The sequence below is a fragment of the Sus scrofa genome, unplaced genomic scaffold, assembly GCF_000003025.6.
Source record: "Sus scrofa isolate TJ Tabasco breed Duroc unplaced genomic scaffold, Sscrofa11.1 Contig38, whole genome shotgun sequence".
Lineage (NCBI taxonomy): Eukaryota > Metazoa > Chordata > Mammalia > Artiodactyla > Suidae > Sus > Sus scrofa.
The window spans coordinates 127,989-149,503 of NW_018085190.1; the positions used below are offsets into that span (position 1 = coordinate 127,989).

The following is a 21,515-nucleotide window of genomic DNA, read 5'->3' on the forward strand; positions in this document are numbered from 1 at the left end:
TAATCATAAAATTTCTGAAATACTTGTAATTTTTTTTCATACTTATCTGAAGTCTTTACCAACTTATTTTTGTTTGAAGTGTGGTTCCCAACCTCTCTTCCAAAAAAAAAAAAAAAAAAAAAAGAAGTGGGTTTCTGCTAATGAATTGAGCAGACATTTAATATCTTATATGCCTTTTGAGCTGTGTAACTTAGTATTTGGATACTTGACAATTTGTTTTACTATGTAATTGATAAAATGGTGATGTGTATTAATGTTACCTCAGCCATATGTTTATACTGTCCGGGAACATGTGGTTATAGTTCTGTGGGAGAAATAATTTGTCAGTGTTCACCAGCTTATAAAAATTTAGTGTGAGAGCTTAAACATTAAATAAATAATGAAATGCAAAAAAGGGGAGTGGGGAATGGACAAAGAACAGCAATGTGTCTTCCCTAGTAGTAGTAGATATTTCATGAATTCCTTTCAGGATACATAAATATAGATATAGCTAGTTACTCTGTACTGGGACTCAGTGTAAACGTAAATATATTTACTGTTGTGGCAGCCCAAATAAAAGTTTTAAAACAAGGCTCTATATTATCTTAAAGGAGGGTCCATTGGAATTAGAATCCCTCACTTACTGTAAATATAGGTAACCCTTGAACAGCACAGGTTTGAACTGCTCTGGTCCATTCGTATGCAGTTTTTTTCAATGACTATGTGCTGTAATACTACCTGATCCACAGTTAGTTGACTATGTGGATATGGAGAGTGACTCTAAAATTATACACAAATTGTTGACTGGAGCATAAGAGCCACTCAGCCCCACCTTGATCAAGGTCAATTGTATGAAATATTTATCTGCTGCATCTCTAATTTCAAATAACTTGATCTTCCCTCCTGGATGCACAAAGGATTCTTTCTTTATTTTGAAGGTCATTGTTTTTCCTAGGACATCATGTACTCCTGGTCTCTACAATCAAGTGTTTTATTTCGAGAAGTTTACTTGAGTTATGTCTTTGAGTTTGTTTTATTTGTTTGGAGTCTCCTCTTTATAAATATCTATAATATATATGTTGCCTGTCCTATTTTATCTCCTTAATTCTTTAAAAATTTTTATTAATTTACAGTGATGTGGCTTGCTTTCTCCATCCTGTCCTCCAATGTCTTTATTATTTTTTTTAGCTGTAACTTTGTGGCCTTCAGAAGTGTCATTTCTTTTGATGTTTTCATTTTTCTCTTCCATTCCACTTTGGCATCTATCAACTTGTGTTTCATCATCTTCTGTTGCTGTACCATGTTTTCCTGTGCTCTGATGTCTATTGTATGCAGGTTGTTTGTTCTCTATTTTCTTTGAATGTATTGCATTATATTTTTACATATTTTTCACTTGTTCAGTGAGTATTTTTTCATCCCTCACATGCTCATTTTGTTCCTTTTCCTCATTTTTCACTTGTGGATGTTACAGATACTGTACTACTTTTATGTTATTGTTATTCCTTCTACCCGCCTTTGCATTGAGTTTTTTCTAGACCATATATTTGTGGGTAGTTGTGGCTAGGGCATCATTTCAGGCTGAATCGAATTTTCTCTGCTTAATGCAGAAGCTCCTCACAGCACAGCAAGATAGAAGAGGGTGTGTGTTTTTGTATGTCTATCGGTGAGTGGGAGAGAAATTGAGAACATGTATTCATTTAGCCTGTGTTCTTGCCTAGCCTGCAGTGGTGGGCGGTTCATACCGCTTGCATTTCAGAATCTCTCTTCTCCTAGGACATCACTGGTGTATGTGCTTCGGGCAAAGATTGTGATTCTGGAGTTCCCGTTGTGGCGCAATGGTTAACGAATCCGACTAGGAACCACGAGGTTGCAGGTTCGGTCTCTGGCCTTGCTCAGTGGGTTAATGATCCGGCGTTGCCATGAGCTGTGGTGTAGGTTGCAGACGTGGCTCGGATCCAGTGTTGCTGTGGCTCTGGCATAGGCCAGTGGCTACAGCTCCAATTCAACCTCTAGCCTGGGAACCTCTGCATGATTCCTCATTGGCACCTTAGAATCCACCCCTTGGTTGGAGAACCATGCTCTGCCATGATTGCTGAGATCCTCTCCCCTTAGGTACCCTCTCTCTGCCTTGCCACAGCCCATTGGATCCAGTTGCATATGGCAGCCTGTCTGGATATTTTGTCATTTGAGATTTCAAATAACTCCTGATTTCATCAGTGATTGCGCTTAATTTTTATCTACCTATAATCACCATTTTTAGGTTGATTTCTGAGAGGAAAAGGGGAGAGAAAACTTGTTATTCCATTAAGTTACAAGTAGAAATCCTCTCTTACTATTCAGTACTTTTTAACTTGATAATATACATGCCAGTATGTACACAAAAGTTAAACCTGCTTTAAAGATGAGGAAGTTGGAGTTCCTGTTGTGGTGCTGCGGAAACAAATTCGACTAGGAACCATGAGGTTGAGGGTTTGATCCCTGGCCTTTCTCAGTGGCTAAAGGATCCAGCATTGCCTTGAGCTGTGGTATATTTAGGTCGCAGGCTCAGCTTGGATCCCGAGTTGCTGTGGCTGTGGTGTAGGCCGGCAGCTACAGCTCCAATTAGACCCCTAGCCTGGGAACCTCCATATGCCACAGATGCAGCCCTCAAAAGACAAAAAGACAAAAAAAAAAAAAAAGAAAAAGAAAAAAGTTGAGGAAGTTGAGGGTTCCTGAGATTGAACTAGGGCCATGCTGTTCAATGAGGATGAACTGACTGAGTCTTGAGCCAGAATTCTCATTCTGTTGAACCAAGGGCTGGCCTTTATTCATGCAGGGGAGTTTTTATTACCCTCTTGCTTTTAGAAAGATCTAATTCCAAGAAGCTAGCTTTATTTACTAGCTGGATTTTAGATATTAGCCTTAGTTTCAACCTGCAGTGGAAGAACTATAATGAACCAAACCCAAGAGAAGGAGGGGGGAGAGGGCCAAGAAACCCACCACCCACTGGTCTTATATTCTACTTGTTCTGAATCTGAAATTTTTTTTTTTTTTTGACATTTTCTCCTTTAATCTTCACAACTACTCTGATCTGGCAGTATTATCTCTCAGATGGAGAAACTGAGGCAGAAGAACCTAAGCAATTTCTCAAAGTCACAGGTTAGAAAGAGTTAGGAATCTTCTAACCACCTTTCTGCCTCCCAGTTTATCATGTTTACTGAGTTAAATATGTCTCAGCTAAGACTCTGGGCTTCTTTAAAGATAAAATCAGAAGATTCACAAAGAGCTTCCCAGAGGTTTTGTTTTCCTCATTCAAGGCAAGGGATGCTGCTACTTTCCATGGACTAAGGGGCCATGTCTCTGAGCAGCATCATAATCACACCCAACACTTAGCTTGGTGTGTTTTCAGACTGTGGTTTGTAGTCATCTCTTGGTTCCTATGAGGTAGGTCATTACCTTATTTCACAAATGAGGCCCCCACTGTGGAGAGAGCTTAAGTGATGTTTCCAGGATCAGCAGTGACCCCAGGAGAGGGAGATGAGCCCGGGCTTCCTTACCCCGGCCTCGCGCCATCCACGAGGATCTGCTAACAAGCTTTCAGTCATCTCAACCCCCTTCACAACCTGCCCTGTGAAAGAGATGCCTTCTCTCACTTGTGCTGTCAGCCAGAGTGTGGTCTACACCATGGTAACAGATGAGAAAGAGAAAGGTCAAATCAAGGATTTTATACACAAGATGCTCATCTTCAGTCTCGGTTTCAAATATTTCACACCATGAAACAAAGGCCATTTGGGTTAAAAGTTGCTAGAATTAAAATTTCTTTATAAAAAATTACTTTGAGGAGTTCCCGTTGTGGCTCAGTGGTTAACGAATCCGACTAGGAACCACGAGGTTGTGGGTTCGATTCCTGGCCTCACTCAGTGGGTTCAGGATCCTGTGTTGCCGTGAGCTGTGGTGTGGGTCGCAGACGCAGCTCAGATCCCGCGTTGCTGTGACTCTGGCATAGGCTGGCGGCTACAGCTCTGATTAGACCCCTAGCCTGGGATCCTCCACATGCCGCGGGAGCGGCCCTAGAAATGGCAAAAAGACAAAAAAAAAAAAAAAAATTACTTTGAGAAAGAGTTATGGGGAATGGAACAAGGTGATTTTTGGAGGATCGTCAAGCACAAAATAGTGAATGTATTTCCATTTGTTCTTTTGGTTGTTTTTAGTTTTACCTAGAGAGTATCTAAATATATAACCACACAGGATATGGCTCGCCTTAAAAAATGGAGGCAGGAGATTCAATGCAGTTAGGTTCCCTGCCTTATTTTTAATTTCTTGCATTACAATGAAAGTAACTTCTGATTTCACCCAGTGGGGTTCCAGCATTCTTGAAGAATTTCCTATTTTTCTCCCTAACTTAAGGGGCATTTGAATATATAGCATTTCATATTCAGCGCTCTTAGGGGGGTAGCAATTATGCAAGAAGCATCAAGAGAAAAAGAAAGTACACCTGATAGGAAAGTAGGTGTCTTGACGCTTTTCTATTTTGTGTGTAAAATCCATCATTTCCCTTGATGACTTTGTGGACAGGAACCACAAATGTACTTGGAGCTAGGTTTTATAAAAAAGATCTGCAGTCTCATGACTGGGTGACCCAGCAGGTGACATGAGTCAGTCAGCCTGGATGGATGGTACATTTTCTGTTTTCAAGATTCAAACAAAACTCTTCACATTCTTCTTTGGGGAAAAAAAATTACATTTGAAGTTCTTATTCACCCAAACACATTCAGAGATATGAGCTCACACGTCTTGACATTATTTCATTTTTCTCTGTGCATCTGTCAAGGAACCAGGGTACCATACAGCTCCTAAAAACTGATGATGGTGGAACAGAGAAACTTGACAGCATTTCATTTCCTTTATGTTCTGATTATACGTTTATCAGAAAACCTCTATCTCTTCCAGCTAGAAATTGGTAGAATTTGAGAATGCAGAGGCCTGGCAAAGAACTGTCCTCTTATTGGTCTCATCTTCCATTTTAGAGAAGTTGCTTGGTTGAGTCCTTGTTAAAGCTTTTGATTCTCTTTTCATTTCTTGTCACCCACTCTCACAGATCCCATGTCTATAGGCCCTGCAACTGCTTTGCTGCACAAATTAGACACCAGGAAATTTCATACATATGTACCAGTGTTTCAGTGCTTGCCCAAATTTGTAAAATATAGGGATTACAACCTGATATCAACATCAAAAACTGTTGTGCTCATTTTATGTGTGAAAATGAGAAACTCTCTTGCAGATGCCAGATTCCCAGCCTCTTTGTCACCTTGTTCTTAATTTATGTCCAGGTTTTGAGTCAGGAAAATGACTTCGCTTTTTAATTTAATGTAGTGATAAAGGATCTCTGTGAATCAGAACGATCAGAACTAAAGTAGATCTACAGGTTGATTGGCTTTAAGCCCAAGCCCCACAGAGGGTTTTTTAATGGGGCTACTTCCTCCCTAGAACCAATACATGCCTGGGTTTTAAATTGTGCCTCCACTGGTGCTGTGACTTGCTTCACATGAAGAGGTGGACGTGGAAATGGGTTAGGGACAAGTACTTGAAAACCCTGAAACATGTTGTTTCTGTCTTTTTTTCCCCTCAGGCGCACATGGGAAGGAAATAGCCAGAAATCACTCACAATGGCCACATGGTTCTGAACGTTTCCAGTGGACGGGCCTCCGCCTGAACAGTGTGGGGACAGCACTGTGATCCTGCCGTGAGGGCAGGTGTGCTCCAGAGGCATTTCTCCAAGTTTTTGCACTGCATAAACTGTATTGTACTGTTTTTATACCAGCAACAGATATTTACACATACAGGATGTTAGTTTATTTGGATTTTTTTCCCTTCCACCCTCCAAGCTCTTAGAAAAATGATTTGTTATTTTTATTTATATGTTACACTATTTTTTTCTTATCCAAATCAGAGGTTCAGGCCACCAATAAAAGCTGTCTCTCAGGTTTTGTGCCTCGAGAAACTCCAGAGCCAAAGCTCATTTTCTAAGATATAAGACAAGCTTGTCAGAGAGGGTTTTTTTACTGCTCCCCACCCCTGCCCCACCAATTACATCCTACTTTCTGGTTGTATCAGGGATTCTGTTCACTTGAAGACTGTGTAAAGTTGTCATTTTCACTCATTTCTTCCTTTAACAGAACTAGGACCCATTATTCCACCCAACTACTTCATAGGAAAAACAAAAAAATGTATACTTTAGTTTGTGACATTATAGAAGAGAGGTGTCCCATCTCCAAAAAATAAAGAGATATATGGTTAAAATACAGAAGGACACTCTTTATATGATCTAAAAGAGAATGAAGAGAAAATATGCTTCTCATAGCAAATCCTTCTAGGGGATTTGATAATGAAGGACACACGTGACTGATTGTCTTCTAGATGGAGGGTTTTATTTTTTACGCTTTTATTGTGGTAAAATGTATTTAATGTAAAATAAGCCTACAATTCAGAAGCATTAATGGCATTAACGGTGTTGTGCAACAATCAATGTCTAGTTAATTTTTGGTAATTATTTTAGTACTATTCAGGGTGGTTTTTTTTTTTTGTTTTTTTTTTTGTCTTTTGTCTTTTTTTTGTTGTTGTTGTTGCTATTTCTTGGGCTGCTCCCGCGGTGTATGGAGGTTCCCAGCCTAGGGGTTGAATCGGAGCTGTAGCCACCAGCCTACGCCAGAGCCACAGCAACGCGGGACCCGTCTGCAACCTACACCACAGCTCAGGGCAACGCCGGATCGTTAACCCACTGAGCAAGGGCAGGGACCGAACCCACAACCTCATGGTTCCTAGTCGGATTCGTTAACCACTGCGCCACGACGGGAACTCCCCAGTGTGTTTTTTTTGTTTGTTTGTTTGTTTTTAACAGATTCAGTTTTGGTAAGTTTTATTTCTCTAGGAGTAGATCTCTTTCCTGTGAATTCTGAGCTTGATTGGTATAAAGTTAACCATAGTATCTTATACATTTAATCTCTGCAGCATCTTTAATTGTGTTCATTTTGGTTTTCACTTTTATATATATATATATATTTTTTTTTCTCCTGTACAGCATGGTGATCCAGTTACACTTACATGTATACATTCTTTTTTCTCACATTGTCATGCTCCATCATAAGTGACTAGGCAGAGTTCCCAGTGCTGCACAGCAAGATCCCATTGCTAATCCATCCCAAAGACAATATTCTGCATCTGTTTACCCCAAGCTCCCAATCCCTCCCACTCTCTCCCCTTCTCTCCTTAGTAACCATAAGTCATTTTGGCTTGTTAGTTTTCTTTGGGCCTTCTCTCTTTTTAAGAATAATTTTATGTGATTTTTTTCCTATTAATTTTCAAAGAGTCAGGTTTTTTGCTTAATTGATCTTTTTTTTTTAAATTTCTAGTTAGTCATAATATTCTTTCTTTCAACTTTTCATTTCCTTTGAGTTTTTTCTCAAAATTCTTAAATTGGAAACAATAACAAGTATTTTTCTAATGTAAGTAGATGAAGCCTACTTTTTCTAAGACCCACTTTAGCTTCAACCTACAGGATTAGGTACTTATCAATAACCATAGTGTTATGTATTTTCTAATTTCTATTTTAATTTATTATATCTTTTACCCATGAGTTCGTCATAATTATAATGTTCTCTAAATTTCAAATGCTAATTCATTTTTTTCTATTAGCTTGAACCATGTGGAACATTCACATTTTTTTTAACCTATCAAATGGCAGTTTTCTATGGTTCAACATGATAGTTTTCTTTGGTCAGAGAACATTAGATTCTGGATTTTAAACCAAAGTTAACCATATTTCCCCTCCCCCCAAGTCCTGTTTCTACAATTTTGTATTCTCTTTGGGGATTTTTAAAGTTGTAAGTATGTGTATAACCAATAATTTTCAAATAAAAATCCTGAGCACTGGAACCACTTTTTTTTTTTTTTTTTTGGATACTTGTTGCAGGTTGGTTCTGTGCAGTATAGACTCAGGTGGAGTCCAGTGTCGGGATGTGTATTAGGGGTGTCTTGGGGTCAGCACTTGTGGAATCAGGAGGGAAGAAACAGGACAGGGCAGAGGGAAAAATCAAGCTGGGATGCTGCCCAGACAACATTAGCTGACCCCATGGCAGCTCTGGATGAAGGTGGCCCTTCAGGGTTTCCTGACATGACCAATGGCCTGGTCTTTATGCATCCACATGACGGGTCATTGCATGTATGTGGCCCCCAGAAGGGCTGCTGGTTTAAGGCTGCCCACTGGCAGCACTTCTGGCAGCTGGACAACAAGTCCTTAAAAGGAGATCTGGACAGCACTTGTCCACGTCCCACACGGTGTGTGTCACAGCTCCAGAGGTAGACAGTTATCATGTGTGTACTGTGGAGGGACGCTCTTGGTGACTGACGTTTAAGTCAAGATGACTAAGTGACTGTCCCCAATGCCCTGTCATCTGAACGTAGAGGAGCAGGTCCACGTAGGGGAGGAACCCTCATTCTCTGGGGTCAGCCCAGTGTTCAGCTCTTCAGGAAGCATCAGTCATCTCCTAGGCAACTCATGTTGCTGTAAAGCCCTCGACTCCTCTCATTTGTTACACTGACCATACTTGGTTTAGTGTCCTGATGTCACCATCTTGAGATACTTAAATTTTAAACAAGAAACCCTGTTCATTTCCATTTTGCACTGGGTCCTGTAAATTATATAGCCTGCCCTGATTATGAGTGTTCGGAAGTGGTCTCTTTTCTCACTAACCCATGAGCTTCTAGAGACCTGGAACTGTGCCCTATTCACTTAGTAATTACACCTTCCACACAGGGTCTGTCACAGGGGGTGCTCGGTAAACGTTTGCTGAATGAACGATGATTGAGAACAAACCTTCCATCTAAACTTCATAATTTTGAAATATTAAGAGGTAGCCTGGGATAATAGAAAGCCCTGGGTTGGGAGTCAGTCACACAGATCAGCTTGTCCATTCTTTCTCTGCACTTGCTAGCCACGTGCGTGCCCAAAGAATATACTGTCCAAAGTGGGAGACTTGAGAGTGAGAGGAGAGTGATAACCAGCTAAGGGGCTGGCATAACACACTGGCACCTTCCTTGACAGAACGGGCTGTGGTCACCCTGTAGCCTGGTACCTGGAGTTACATGCTTGGGTAAGTGTCTCAACCTGTGAATCTCAGCCTCTTCACATGGAAAATGGATGTAATTCCCACCCTTGCACAGCTGCTTTCATTGGGATGATGGATGGACCAAGATTATCCACAGACGCAAAGGATGGAATCAGTGACCTTGGTGACTCCTCATCACCAGGAGAGGAGAGCAGGATTGGTGTGGATGAAGGTGGCTGTGTAGACAGTGGAAGGTGTGTTTGAGGAGGTCCTGACCTGATGGCCTAAACCGAACTGTTCATCCTTCACACAGAGTTAAAATCCAACAAGCACACGAGGAGCAGCCCGAGGTCTGGAGCCAGGCTTCCAGGATCAAACGCTGGCTCCTCTGGGCACTGCCTGGGTTTGGACACAAGTTCTACTCCTGCTAATCATGTGCTCCTGAGGTTGGGAAGCCCACTGTGGTTTAGTTTCTTTGTCTGAGAGCTGATATGGGGAAGGTACATTTCTCAGAAGGCTGTGACAAGATTCAGTATGACAGTGACACTCACATTAAGGTCTGTGGGCTAGCGCTGGTCCACAAACTGTTTGTGAGTAGGTCTGAAATATGAATGGGAATTTAAAGCGAGCTAGAAACGTGTGTCCACCTGACACTGCAGTGACATCCACACTCATGACAGGGGGGATCTTACAGCCCAGAGACCAGGCGGAGGGTTGAGGTGTATGTGGCTGAGCTGATCACTGATGAGGGTACAATGGGATGAAAACATAAAATCAAACCAATTCTTAATCCCAGATAGTTGAGAACCCCTGCTTAGAACAATACTGGCTATGCGATTAGCTCTCTTCACTACCCTCTGTATTAACTGTTACCATGATATTTATGTTTAAAACTAGACAATATAGGAGTTCCCATTGTGGTGCAGCAGAAACAAATCTGACTAGGAACCAAGAGGTTGCAGTTTTGATCCCTGGCCTCACTCAGTGGGTTAAGGATCCAGTGTTGCCGTGAGCCGTGGTGTAGGTTACAGACACAGCTCAGATCTGGCATTGCTGTGGCTGTAGTGTTGGCCGGCAGCTGTAGCTTCAATGTGACCACTAGCCTGGGAACCTCCATATGCTGCAGGTGTAGCCCTAAAAAGACAAAAAGAAAACAAACAAACAAACAAAAAACCCCCAAAAACCCAGAATATAGATTAACTGAGTTTTTGCTTTTTAAACCTAATATTCCAAGGAAAATAACCTCATTTTTTTCCCCAAAAAACTAAAACAGTAATATGTGTTGAAAAGCCCGGGAAAAATATAAGTATTTGAATTTAGAACTGAAAAATAACATTAGTAGAAGCAGTTACCTACCCCAGCCCTGTGAGGCCTCCACATATGCTCCAGGCCCATCTGACTTGCCTTGGGGTCAACATTGCGATTGTAGGATTTTCTTAAGAACCAAGATTGAGACTTTGATACACTAAAAATGTTTTTCAGAAAGCTTACATTTTGGACGGTTCTGACTAAATTGACTTTTTCACTCAGCAACTGTGCTCATAAAACCAGCCAAATACTCATCTCAAGAATGACCGCTTTGGGTGTTCCAAAACAAGCTTTGGTCCAAATCTAGTCATGTTTAATTTTGGAAGACATTACATAAAAAGATTTTTAAAATTAAATTTTGCAGACTACCCGGACAAAAAGTGAGTCTCTGAGATGGAGTTTATATCATCTTAGACGTGCTGGAAGTAAGAAAGGAACAGTCAACCTCGGATTGAGGATTTTTAAACCTTACGCTTTACAACAATGCATTTTTTTTTTTAAATCCATAAGTCTTCTGATTTTGTTAAAATACAAGCTAAATAAAAAGAAGGGAAAGTTTTTTTTTGAAGTAGAATAGCAACTGTCAAATGTAGGAAGATTGACAGGAAATTACCTTATGGCAGCCATCACTGTCATAAATAATTCAGACAAAATTCATCATTGGCTGCTAAATCAACATAGGGTGAATGGGGCATTGGGGGAGAGAGGACGTTTTCATAGACTCAAAGTATCTGTCCAGATTAATTCTTTAGGGAAGAATTATATTTTTATTTTATTTTATTTATTTATTTTTTTTTTAGGGCTGCACACACACCATATGGAGATTCCCAGGCTAGGGGTCGAATCGGAGCTGTAGCCTCCAGCCTACACCACAGCCACAGCAACGCCAAATCCAAGCTGCATCTGAGACCACCATAGCTCACGGCAATGCCAGATCCTTAACCCACTGATTGAGACCAGGGATTGAACCTGCATCCTCGTGCATGTTCATCAGATTCGCTTCCACCGAGCCATGACAGGAACTCTGAGAATTCTATTTTTAAAGTGGAAAAATTTGGCAGACACCAGGCTAAGCAAGTGACCAGAGTCAATACCAATAATGGACCTACCGACACCCTTGGCTCTTGATGTGTGAGGTCATGACAATAGTATAATGTCTAGAGTATTCTTGCTCCATACAAAGAAAAAAAGGATTATGGACTAAAACAGATCAGCAGACAACCCAAACTGAGGACATGCCACAAAACCACAAGCATGTACTCTTTAAAAATGTCAATGACCAAGAGTTCCCGTCATGGCTCAGTGGTGAACGAACCCAACTAGTATCCATATGGATGTGGGTTCGAGCCCTGGCCTCGCTCAGTGGGTTAAGGATCTGGCATTGCCTTGAGCTGTGGTGTAGGTTGCAGACGCTGCTCGGATCCAGCGTTGCTGTGGCTGTGGCAGTGTCGTAGGCCGGCAGCTGTAGCTCTGATTTGACTGCTAGCCTGGGAAACTCCATGTGCTGTGGATGCGGCCCTAAAAAGACAAAAAGAGAAAAAAATGTCAATGACAACAGTTGGGACAAGTATTAGCTCATCTGACAAGTTTCAGGTTTGTATCCTCTGCACAGGCTCCAGTCCCGCGTGGGGCGATGGCACAGAGACAGGCACAGCCTCGCCTGGAGCAGGTGGAGTGAGGCGCTGACTGCTAATAAAAGCAGTTTTCACACAGGCGGGATAAGGCAGTAGGTGATTTTTTAAGGATATAATAATGCCAAACGCAGCATCACCTATGCACGGAATTCCAAGGACAGTGCCATTCCCCGAATTGTTTCAGAGGGAGGGGCCCCTGTGGATCCCCTGTGTTCTGAACAGAGGTTCTTTGAACAGCAGAGCTGCAGGGAGCAGTGGATGCCTGGGGCTCCAAAGGCAGTTGAAACACAAACCCCTGCTCCCTGACGCTCAGCTGAGGTGCTGTCGGCTCCGCCCAACGATGTGTCCTGGTGTAAGTTCATTGTCTCCAGAAGGCTCTCTTTTTCCCTGGGGTATATAGATTTTTCTACCTGGAGTTGGGCCAGTAGCATTTATCCCAGTATGCTTTTTCTTGATATGAAGATAAACTAACTCTGATTCATTTTCTTAAAGACCTGGTTTAACTGATGTGACTCTGCCACTAGTGGACTTTAGAAAAAGGCGTCTTCACTGGTTTGATGCTACTTGGACGTGTAGTAACCCAGCCAACACCCAAGCGCACAGGGGAGGGTTGATTCTAGAATTCCTTTCCTCCGAGTAGGAAGCCAATTTCAGGAACGTTCACCTGGGCGATTTGAGACAATGCTGAGAAATAGGGATGTCTAACAGATGAACATCTCTGGCCACTTTCGAGTTCTACTGAAATTCGCAGATTTCTTTAACTAAATACGCATAGTTTTCCTTCCTTCTTGTTTTACATCAAATACAGTGACAGCAAGGACAGCACACTGTCTTCTCCGATTCACAGGCTTAAAACTGACAGTGCTTAGCTCTTGGCAAGGATCCAGCACCCTCAGCTCGTTCACACGTGCTGGCCACCCCTCCCTCCCTCGCAAACGGGCTCTCCCAGCCCAGACTCCTCACACCTGAGGTGCTGCCTGGCGCTGTCACCCTTGGGAGGCTGGACTCAGGCCACAGGCCCAGGCAGGTTCTCAAAATGGGCTGGGAGGCTGGGCAGGCCATTCTGGGATCCTGGGCACCTGAGTGGTCTAGACAGTGCTTCTGGATCTTTAAGGGGCAAATGATCCACCTGGGATCTTGTTAAAATGCAGACTCTTGTTAACTTGCTGTGGGCAGAGAGCAGGCTGAGAGCCTGCATTTGTAACCAGCGTCCAGGTGATGCTGACGCTGCTGGTTTGTGGACCACACTTTACCAAGCGAGCACCTGGAGAAAGGGGTGCTGGAGAGGTGTGTCCCCTTGGCTCTCAGAGGCTTCTCCCCATGGGGACCAGTGGGGTCAGTGGGGGGCTGGACTGGGGTCCTCCAGAGTGTGAGGCTCAGGGCAGAGGCCTCTTGCCCTGGTCTAAGGGCGGTCTGGTCCCGTCTTTGCCCTCATCCCCGTGGCATCCATGGGCTGTGTCCCCACACTGCGGGCCCTGGTCCTCCCCACCCAGCTCTGCCACCGCAGCCCTTTGATCTCCCACCCACTCTCCCCACGTCCAGTTTCTCTTGGCTCCTTTCCCTGTAGCCTTCCTACCCCCTCCTCTGCTTTTCTCTTACTCCATGAAACAAATGTAAAGGTAACATTTCAAAAATATTGAAAATCAATGCTGATGAAATGGTGTTTTGTTTTCTTGGGATGTAAGCAGGCAGTGAAACAATCACAGTTACAGCCCCTCCAGTGCCCAGCTATTTTGTGAACAGAATCCTATCTGATCCTCCATCAGCTGAAATCAGGATATTCAAACATAAGTGCTTGCTGGCTTAGAGCAGACTGGATGTTTCTCCCATGTTTTTATTTTGACAAGGCTAAGAAAGCTGCTATCTCACCATCTGATGGAATCAAACAGGCTGCAAAAAATAACCCCTCAAGTTCCCATTACAAACAGGAAACACCTCTCCCTGTTTGCCTGTTACTGCGATGAAGCTTAATCCTTCCACTTGAGTTACAGTATTTGCACTGGTTTTGAATTCTTTTCTTCTTTCCAAGGCTGTTTTTCACTATTTGCCGGAGTTATATGAACAGGTGGCTTTGCACCTCCTATGCTAGTGTAAGGCTTCTGTCTGCTTTGAGGCCACTCTGGAAGGCAGGTGTTTAAGGGAGAAATGGTCCTTTCTTGCTAAACTACTCACACCTGTTCCGCTACCCACCTGTGTGGAACTAAAATGCCATTCCAGAGGGGTCTCCCCTAAGTGGACGCACGCTCAGCAAGGCAGAGGCCCTGTGGCTGGAGAGGAGGTAGGAATTCGCTTTCTCTTTTCTTTTCTGGTTCCTGTGACAAGCAGCCCAGACACTGTGTCCTGTGGCTTGGAGCTAGGGGACCCCCTGGCTCTGTCTGGAAGCCAGTGGACATTAAGAATCCCTGCGGGGAAGGTTTGTGGGATCCTCGCTGGATTTGGTCACTGGCCGGGTGCAGGTGTGTACACGAGGCCTCAGGGGCCTCAGCAGACCACGGCTGGGGCCTGAGCCAGTTTCTCCATCCTTTGTCCAGGGCTCTTGGAGTGGAGTGTGGGAGCTGTGCTTGGCAGGGAATCACTGGCTGGCTGTCCTGGGGAAGCTCCGCGCGCTCCCTGACCACACATCAGAGGCAATCGCCCTCCACCCACCTGTGTCCTGGAATGTGATCACAGGCCACCCAGGGTTCACCGCGCCACAGGGGTCAGCAATGGACCTGGGAAGCCTTCCAAGGCTGAGCGAGGGCTTCTCCCATCTTCCCGCAGGGTGTCTTCTTCCGGGGGGAAGTGGCAGGGGAAGGGAGGCCAGTCCTTCTGGCCTCAGGGGAATGAGAGGCCAGGGCTAAGCAGTCCCAGGAGGGGCTGTGTAGACAGTGAAGTCAGGGCCGTGTGGTAGCCACCGAGTATGGACTCCTAACCCAGGGCTCGCTGAGGATGGGCTTTTCTACAACATTTGCGGGGGCGGGGGTGGTATCTACATTCTACTGGTTCCCTGATCACAGGAAAAGAAAGAATGAAAGGCACATGCAATAGGCAAGACCCGCTTGGATATAGCTTAAAGGGACCTGTTCCTGCCCTCAAAATGCCTGTGACGATGATGCCCAAGGGTTCTCACCTGCCCGCCTCTCCTCACACCCACGCAATTACAGGTAATCTTCTGAGACCCTGGGACCACGAGGAAGCAGGAATGCCTGGCACTCTTCCCCTCTATTGATGGCCCTATACCTACCATGACCTGCCAGTCCCCGTCACCTCTCTAGGAGGCAGGGGTGCACTGGCAGCTGGGCTGTGAATATGGGGCTCCCGTTCAGTGAACAAAGGCCACAGAGAACTGCTGGGAGGACATTTCTGGAGGCAGATGCGCTCCCGGCCTTACCCATGGACAAGGACAAATGGAAAGTGAGAAAACATACAGCACTTTTTAAAATGTATATAGCAGGTGGGATTTATAAAAACATGATTTTAAGTTAAATTGTTGCTGAATTCAGGGCAGCTCTCCAAAGGCTTTTGCCAAATCAATAGAGCACAGCAGTGCAGCTTGCAACTGTAAGTTTTGTAACTTTAGGGAATTGTGGTTTCCTTCCAGCTTCTACCTACCTCTCCCCCAGTGAGTGGCAGCTGCTAGTAGGGTTTTGGACATGCCATAGCTGGCTCCCCCCAAAAAAGAAATGTCAGTAGTGCCAAGAGTGAAAAAGCCTGCTTCCTGTGCCCTACAATTCCTAAAACACATAGCCATGCTCTTTCTTTAAAGTGCAAATTGGATCATGGCATTCCATTGCTTAAAACCTTTCAGTGGTTTCCCATTATTCTTAGTATGAAGATTAACAAAAAAAAAAAACAAACAAACAAATTCTCAGCTCCTTGAACCTGCGTGACCTGACATCCACCTTTCTCTTCTATTCTGTTTTTTAACCAAACTAATATTATCCCCCCTCCTTTTTTTCCTATAAGGTGTCATAATTCTTCCTACCTCACAGGGTCTTGGAACATCTTATAAATCATTTCCCTCCCTCCCACTAGCCTCGCCCCCTTTTTCCTGCTCACTGCTGCCCTCTAATCCTTTAAACTTCAGCTCAAAGTTGTCTCCATCAGGACCACCACAGCATAAGCAGACTGAGGTGAGAAGCCATGTGGAGAGAGAGACCAGGCCATCCCAGCTCTTCCAGCCAACCCAGCCCAGGCCTCAAATGGAAGCGAGTCCTGTCCTGGACACCCAGGTCCTGCTGGGCCCCAAGCTGGCGGCAGGTGGGTGAGGAAGCCCATGAGGCCAGCAACACCCCTTCTCCTCAGCCCTCACAGTTGTGCTAAACAATAGCTCCATGCCTCCTGTTTAAGGCCCTTTGTCTTGGGTGGTTTGTGTGTGACAGACAACGGATTCCTGCTTCCTGGCGTTGTGAGCTGTGCACTAAGGAGGCTCCCTGAGAGGGTGCGGAATGTCCCCTGACCTCCTGGCTCACCCTGCACGGGACTGTGGGGCAGGACCTGAGTCTTTGGGTCTCTGTGCACTTGACAGGATGATGCTCTGTCCCCAGTAGGTCAGTGCGTGGAGGTGGAGCGACTGTCCCCTTTCCCATGTCCCCAGCCTGTTCTGTCAGCCTCCCTGGAACTTTGGCTCTGCCCTGGGTAGGGGTGTTCTGACTCAGTTAATTCAGGAGCTGGATCAACATCCAAAGGCTATTTATTTCAGTGCAGAAGGGAAATGGCTACAGCTCTGACAACGTGCCTTTTCCCAGATTCCCAAAAAGTGAACACCAGAGAATTGCCAGCCTTTTGGGAGTTCCCGTCATGGGGCAGCGGAAATGAATCTGACTAGGAACCATGAGGTTGTGGGTTTGATCGCTGGTCTCGCTCAGTGGGTTAAGGATCTGATGTTGCCATGAGCTGTGGTGTAGGTCACAGACCAGCTTGGATCCTGTGTTGCTGTGGCTCTGGCGGAGGCCTGCAGCTACAGTTCTGATTAGACCCCTAACCTGGGAACCTCCATGTGCCACGAGTGCAGCCCTAAAAAGACAAAAGACAACAACAACCACAACAACAACAAAGAGAGAGAGAGAATTGGCCTTTTGCCAAAAGCTCCCTTGGTGGGAACTCCGGGGGCCACACCAGTCCTCTTGCCCTTGGTGTTTTATTGAGGCCCCCTTCCACTGTGGTCACGCGACTCTCTACCGCCCCCTGCAGGAAACCCGTCCTCATAGGAACCACTAGTTCCTGTGAATCCGGCTCCAGTCCCCTGGCCAGTCAGGCAGGTCTCAGGTCCCAGTCCCTCAGTTTAGAGGACAGGGGCGCTTCCTGGAGCTCAGGTCTGTAGGGTGGGGGCGTCTGAAGGAGGAAACGCTCTGACAGGTGGGCTCCTGGGTCTGGTGTGAGCCCGGGTCTCCCGGGCAATGGATTTCCTTCAAGATTCCTGCCTCTGAGAGCGTGTGAGGGTCTGTTTCTTTAAGTCTTTGACCTGCTGGAACAAGAAGGGCTGTAAACCTCACGTGGCTTCTATCAGGAGGGGAGGCGCACGTTTCCAAGAGTCAACATCCCTTGAAGAGGAGACATGCAGACCCCACTCATATTTAAGAAATAATTTTCTTTGCCGCTCCCTTAGCTCTGTCCCTAGGGGACATCACACAGCGTGACTGAGCAGAAGAGGGTCCCATTTCTTCCTGTCCCGTTACCCACCCTCCCCAGTCAGACCCCAACGGGGACCTTCTGCCTGGTGTCGCTCACACCTGTGGAATAAGGACAAGTTTGGGTCTGAGGCAAAGGAAGGCTTTGGTCTTTGGTAAGAGACCAGAGAGATGGGAGCTGGGCCTCTCGAGGCCACTTTCTCCACAAGGCTGGTGGGGGGCGGCTGCCTGGGCTCCTGTGGGGGGCGGGGCGGGGCTCCGTGGGGGCGGGGCTCCTGTGGGGGGAGGGGCCCTGTGGGGCGGGGCTCCGGTAGGGTAGGGGCTCCTGTGGGGGAGGGGAGAGGAGGGGCTCCTGTGGGGGAAGGGCTCCGTGGGGGCGGGGCTCCTGTGGGGGAGGGGCGCGCAGCTGAGTGTCTGCGCCCTGCCCGCCCCGCGGAGGTGGAGGCGCCGGCCTGTGGCTCCAGGGCGTCTGGTCTGAGGGGCCGAGGGTGAGGCCTCCGCACGAGGCCCCCTGTGAGCACGTGACACTGGACTAAGCACAATGGAAAGAGAAGGTCAGACTTTATTTTATGAGGCGATTTCGTGTGGACTCCCGGGTTGCTGACGGGCTTGGCGGGTGGCACCGCCTCTCTGGGCCCGTCCTGCTCCTGGTCCCTGAGGGGCGCTGAGGGGCGCAGGTCCGGCTCCTGCAGCCGCTTCCTGTGCGTGTGGCGTCGTCACGACCCCGGGGAGGAGCAGGGCCTCTCCCCCCACCGCCTGGACCCGTGTCTGGGGCCCCCGGGCCTCAGCCGCACCTGTTCTGCCCTGAGCCTCTGCCCGTTGGGGTTTTACAGCTGCTCAGGGTCACTGAGGGGCCAGGAAGGGTTTGTCTCCCCGGCTGGGCTCCGGGCTTGTTCCGCCAGGTGAGGCGGCCTGGTCTCCGCAGCCCAGCGGCCTTCCCGGGTCTGTCTTCACCGCCTTCACTTAGGCCACGTGCATCCACCTGCCAACAGCCCCACCCCCACCCCCTCCACCCCTGCCCGCTGGTGCACAGACCCCTCCCCAGGCAGTCGGCGGACAATCAGGGCGACTCTGTCACCCACAGGGCCATCCTGGCCAGGGAGGCAGCAGACTTTTGTCACAGCTGGAAGTCCACATTGGGCTTCTTGGTCACTGTCACCAGGGTGACTGTAACCTGTTTTATGATGGCAGTGATGTATATGGTTCCCTTGGCCAAGGTCACTAGCTACCCCCTGGGAGCAGTGATTCCTGCAATTAGTCTGCATGTTGAAGAAAAGCTTCCCTTCAGAGTGAGGTTCACACGTTTGGTCAAGGAGCTCAGTTGGCCCAGGTTGTCTCTCTAGAGGTTGGAGCTCAGGTGGGGACGGCCTCACTTGACCGTGATGCTCCCACAGAGTGACCCCCCCAACCCCCGCCATGGCTTCAGGGCAGATGGGTGATGAGCATCACAAGTGGGGTCCGTTCCTCTTAGGATTGAGCTGGTCTCGTGGCTGCAGGTTTTCCAGGGTTTTAGATGCACCTGGTCTCCTGGTTGGAACAGGTGGAGGACAGGTTGGTGGGTGTGGGCAGCACCTGGTCACCATGGTTTCTCCTACTTGGAGGCAGCACTGGAGTTGTTTCAAGGGGGCTAAAGTGCCCCTTCTCTCGGCCTTGGGAAGTTCAATGGCTTTCAATTTTAACTTGTCCCTCAGGGCTAGTCACATGCTGAGCAGGGCAATTGGGAATAACTTAATCCAATTTTCTTGACTTTCTTGGCATAGCTTGACTGAAGTTCCTTCTAAGGTTTAATTGGATCTCTCCATTTTCTCTGATGATTGGGGTCTCCAAGCTTAGTGCAAAGTCCATTTCTGCCCACTTGTTATCCCATTTGTCATTTGAGACAGGAATCCTGAGCCATTATCACTTTGTAAGGATCCTGGGAACACAAACCTCTTTGTAATCTTTGCCACTTTGGCTGCGGTTTCAATTCTAGTGGGTGTGAACTGGACCTTGGCACCTGCCATCAGGCCTCTCCATAGATAAAGGCATGAGCCACTGCAGCTGCTGACCCCTAGCACTGCCTGAGCAGAGCTCAGGGTGTAGATCATATTTTTAGGAGGAGATTTTAGGAACTCATTTCTTGCATCTCCTCATGTCTAGAAAAAGATGAAAATCCTTCGTGGTGATGTCTCCTCCTCCAATGACTAGCAGTAACCTTCATGATGCCAGAAGCAATCCCGTAAACTGTGTGCATGGCTGCATGCACCTCCCCCTTCACCTCTATCACTGTATCCTGATATTTCCCCTTTCCTCTCTGGTGTGGTATTTCAGATCTGTCTGAAATACTGCCCCCCACCCACCCCCGCTCTTCTTTTTAAAAGCAAAAAGATGTCACAGTCTTCTGTGAGGGCAGCCACTCCCAAGGGTGAACCTGTGAGCATTGAGGGAACTCAAGAAAGAAACAAAGAGTGCTGGCCCCATAGCCTATCAAAGGAGTGATTCCACTAAGCCTAGACCCTTGCATCTTGCTGTAGAATTGTGCTAAAATCCTTGACTTGAGATACCTGGTTTTCTGTACATCTTTTGCCCCTACTACCTACCTTTTGTTGAAAAAGCTCCACTAGCACCATCTTCCAGGAGAGAAATACCCCCTTGCCTCCTTGGAGAGGTTTCTCAGGGCCACCTGAGATGCAGTCTCCCAGGCTTAAGTCCTAATTTTGCCCCAAATAAAACTTAACTCTCAACTTCCAGGTTATGAAATTTTTTTTTTTTTTGTCTTTTGTCTTTTGTTGTTGTTGTTGCTATTTCTTGGGCCGCTCCCGCGGCATATGGAGGTTCCCAGGCTAGGGGTTGAATCGGAGCTGTAGCCACCGGCCTATGCCAGAGCCACAGCAACACGTGATCCGAGCCGCATCTGCAACCTACACCACAGCTCACGGCAAAGCCGGATCGTTAACCCACTGAGCAAGGGCAGGTTCCGCAACCTCATGGTTCCTAGTCGAATTCGTTAACCACTGCGCCACGACGGGAACTCCTGAATTTTTTTTTAAGTCGACATGGGGAACCCTTCTACCCACCCTGAAAACAGGTGCACTAGCACCAAGAGTTATCTGAGGTTGCCCTATGCTCTCGGCATGACAGCAAAGTCAATCTCCTAATCTTCTCCAGGATATGTCCCTCTGGTCTGAATGGGCTTTATTTGGGGGCCTCAGGGTGGGGGGGTGTCTGATGTTGGGGGTGTTCATTGTGCAGATGGGGCATGTCTCAACTGTCAGGCAAGATGAATGTTGTTGGCCGAGTGGAGTTCTCACTTTTCATACCAGGAGTTACCATGAGCTCAACTAACACATTATACAGAACTTTCCTCACATAGTGGACTCCTTGATGAGCCTCCCTAATTTCTTAACAGGTTGCAAAAAAAAAAAAAAAAAGTATTGCCCATGTTCATTAACTAGCCCTCCATGGGCTCCTAGATCTCTGTTGAAGTCCTACGTCTGGGCTTTGGGAGAAGGTATTAATAATATAGGTTGTTTTTTGTTTTCCACAGGGTTAACTCCCTCTTGGTAGGGGATGATTTTTCTACTAAAATGTGTGAGAGTCCTTGGTTTAGGAAGAGAATTGAGTATTACTTAAATGGGAAAGGACATGGCCTAGACATCAGGGTGCATGAAGAACCAGGTCTGGGCTCTCAGGTGACAGGCTAAGATGCCTCATTAATATGGAAATGATGTCTCTATGTTTTTACCTTGGAGGATGAAAAATAGGGATTATAGACCTAACCTGATTACAAATCAGACTGAAATGGGGCAGGACCCTGTGGGCCTCTCCCAGACGCAATCCTTTCCGTATGCCTCTCTTCTTGTCTGTAGGAAATGGGCTTCTTTCAGCCTCCTAGATCTTCCCCTAGTTCCCAGGGGCAGATT

The 21,515-nt window shown here is 46.4% G+C and overlaps 1 protein-coding gene and 1 long non-coding RNA gene across 2 annotated transcripts in view; both read left to right on the forward strand.

The window, feature by feature from the left end:
- Positions 1-6,523, forward strand: part of LOC110258728 (multidrug resistance-associated protein 4-like) — a gene marked incomplete at its 5' end in the record, with an annotated part of 118,700 nt that extends 112,177 nt beyond the window's left edge. Inside the window, one exon of the mRNA XM_021082000.1 lies at positions 5,588-6,523. Within this exon, the coding sequence (XP_020937659.1) occupies positions 5,588-5,608 (21 nt within the window). The remainder of the gene's footprint in view (positions 1-5,587) is intronic.
- A 7,806-nt stretch (positions 6,524-14,329) lies between these two features.
- LOC110258729 lies at positions 14,330-16,243 on the forward strand. Its single transcript, XR_002341245.1, has 2 exons — positions 14,330-15,147; positions 16,091-16,243. It is a non-coding gene; the product is annotated as an uncharacterized LOC110258729 (long non-coding RNA).
- The last annotated feature ends 5,272 nt before the right edge of the window (positions 16,244-21,515 follow it).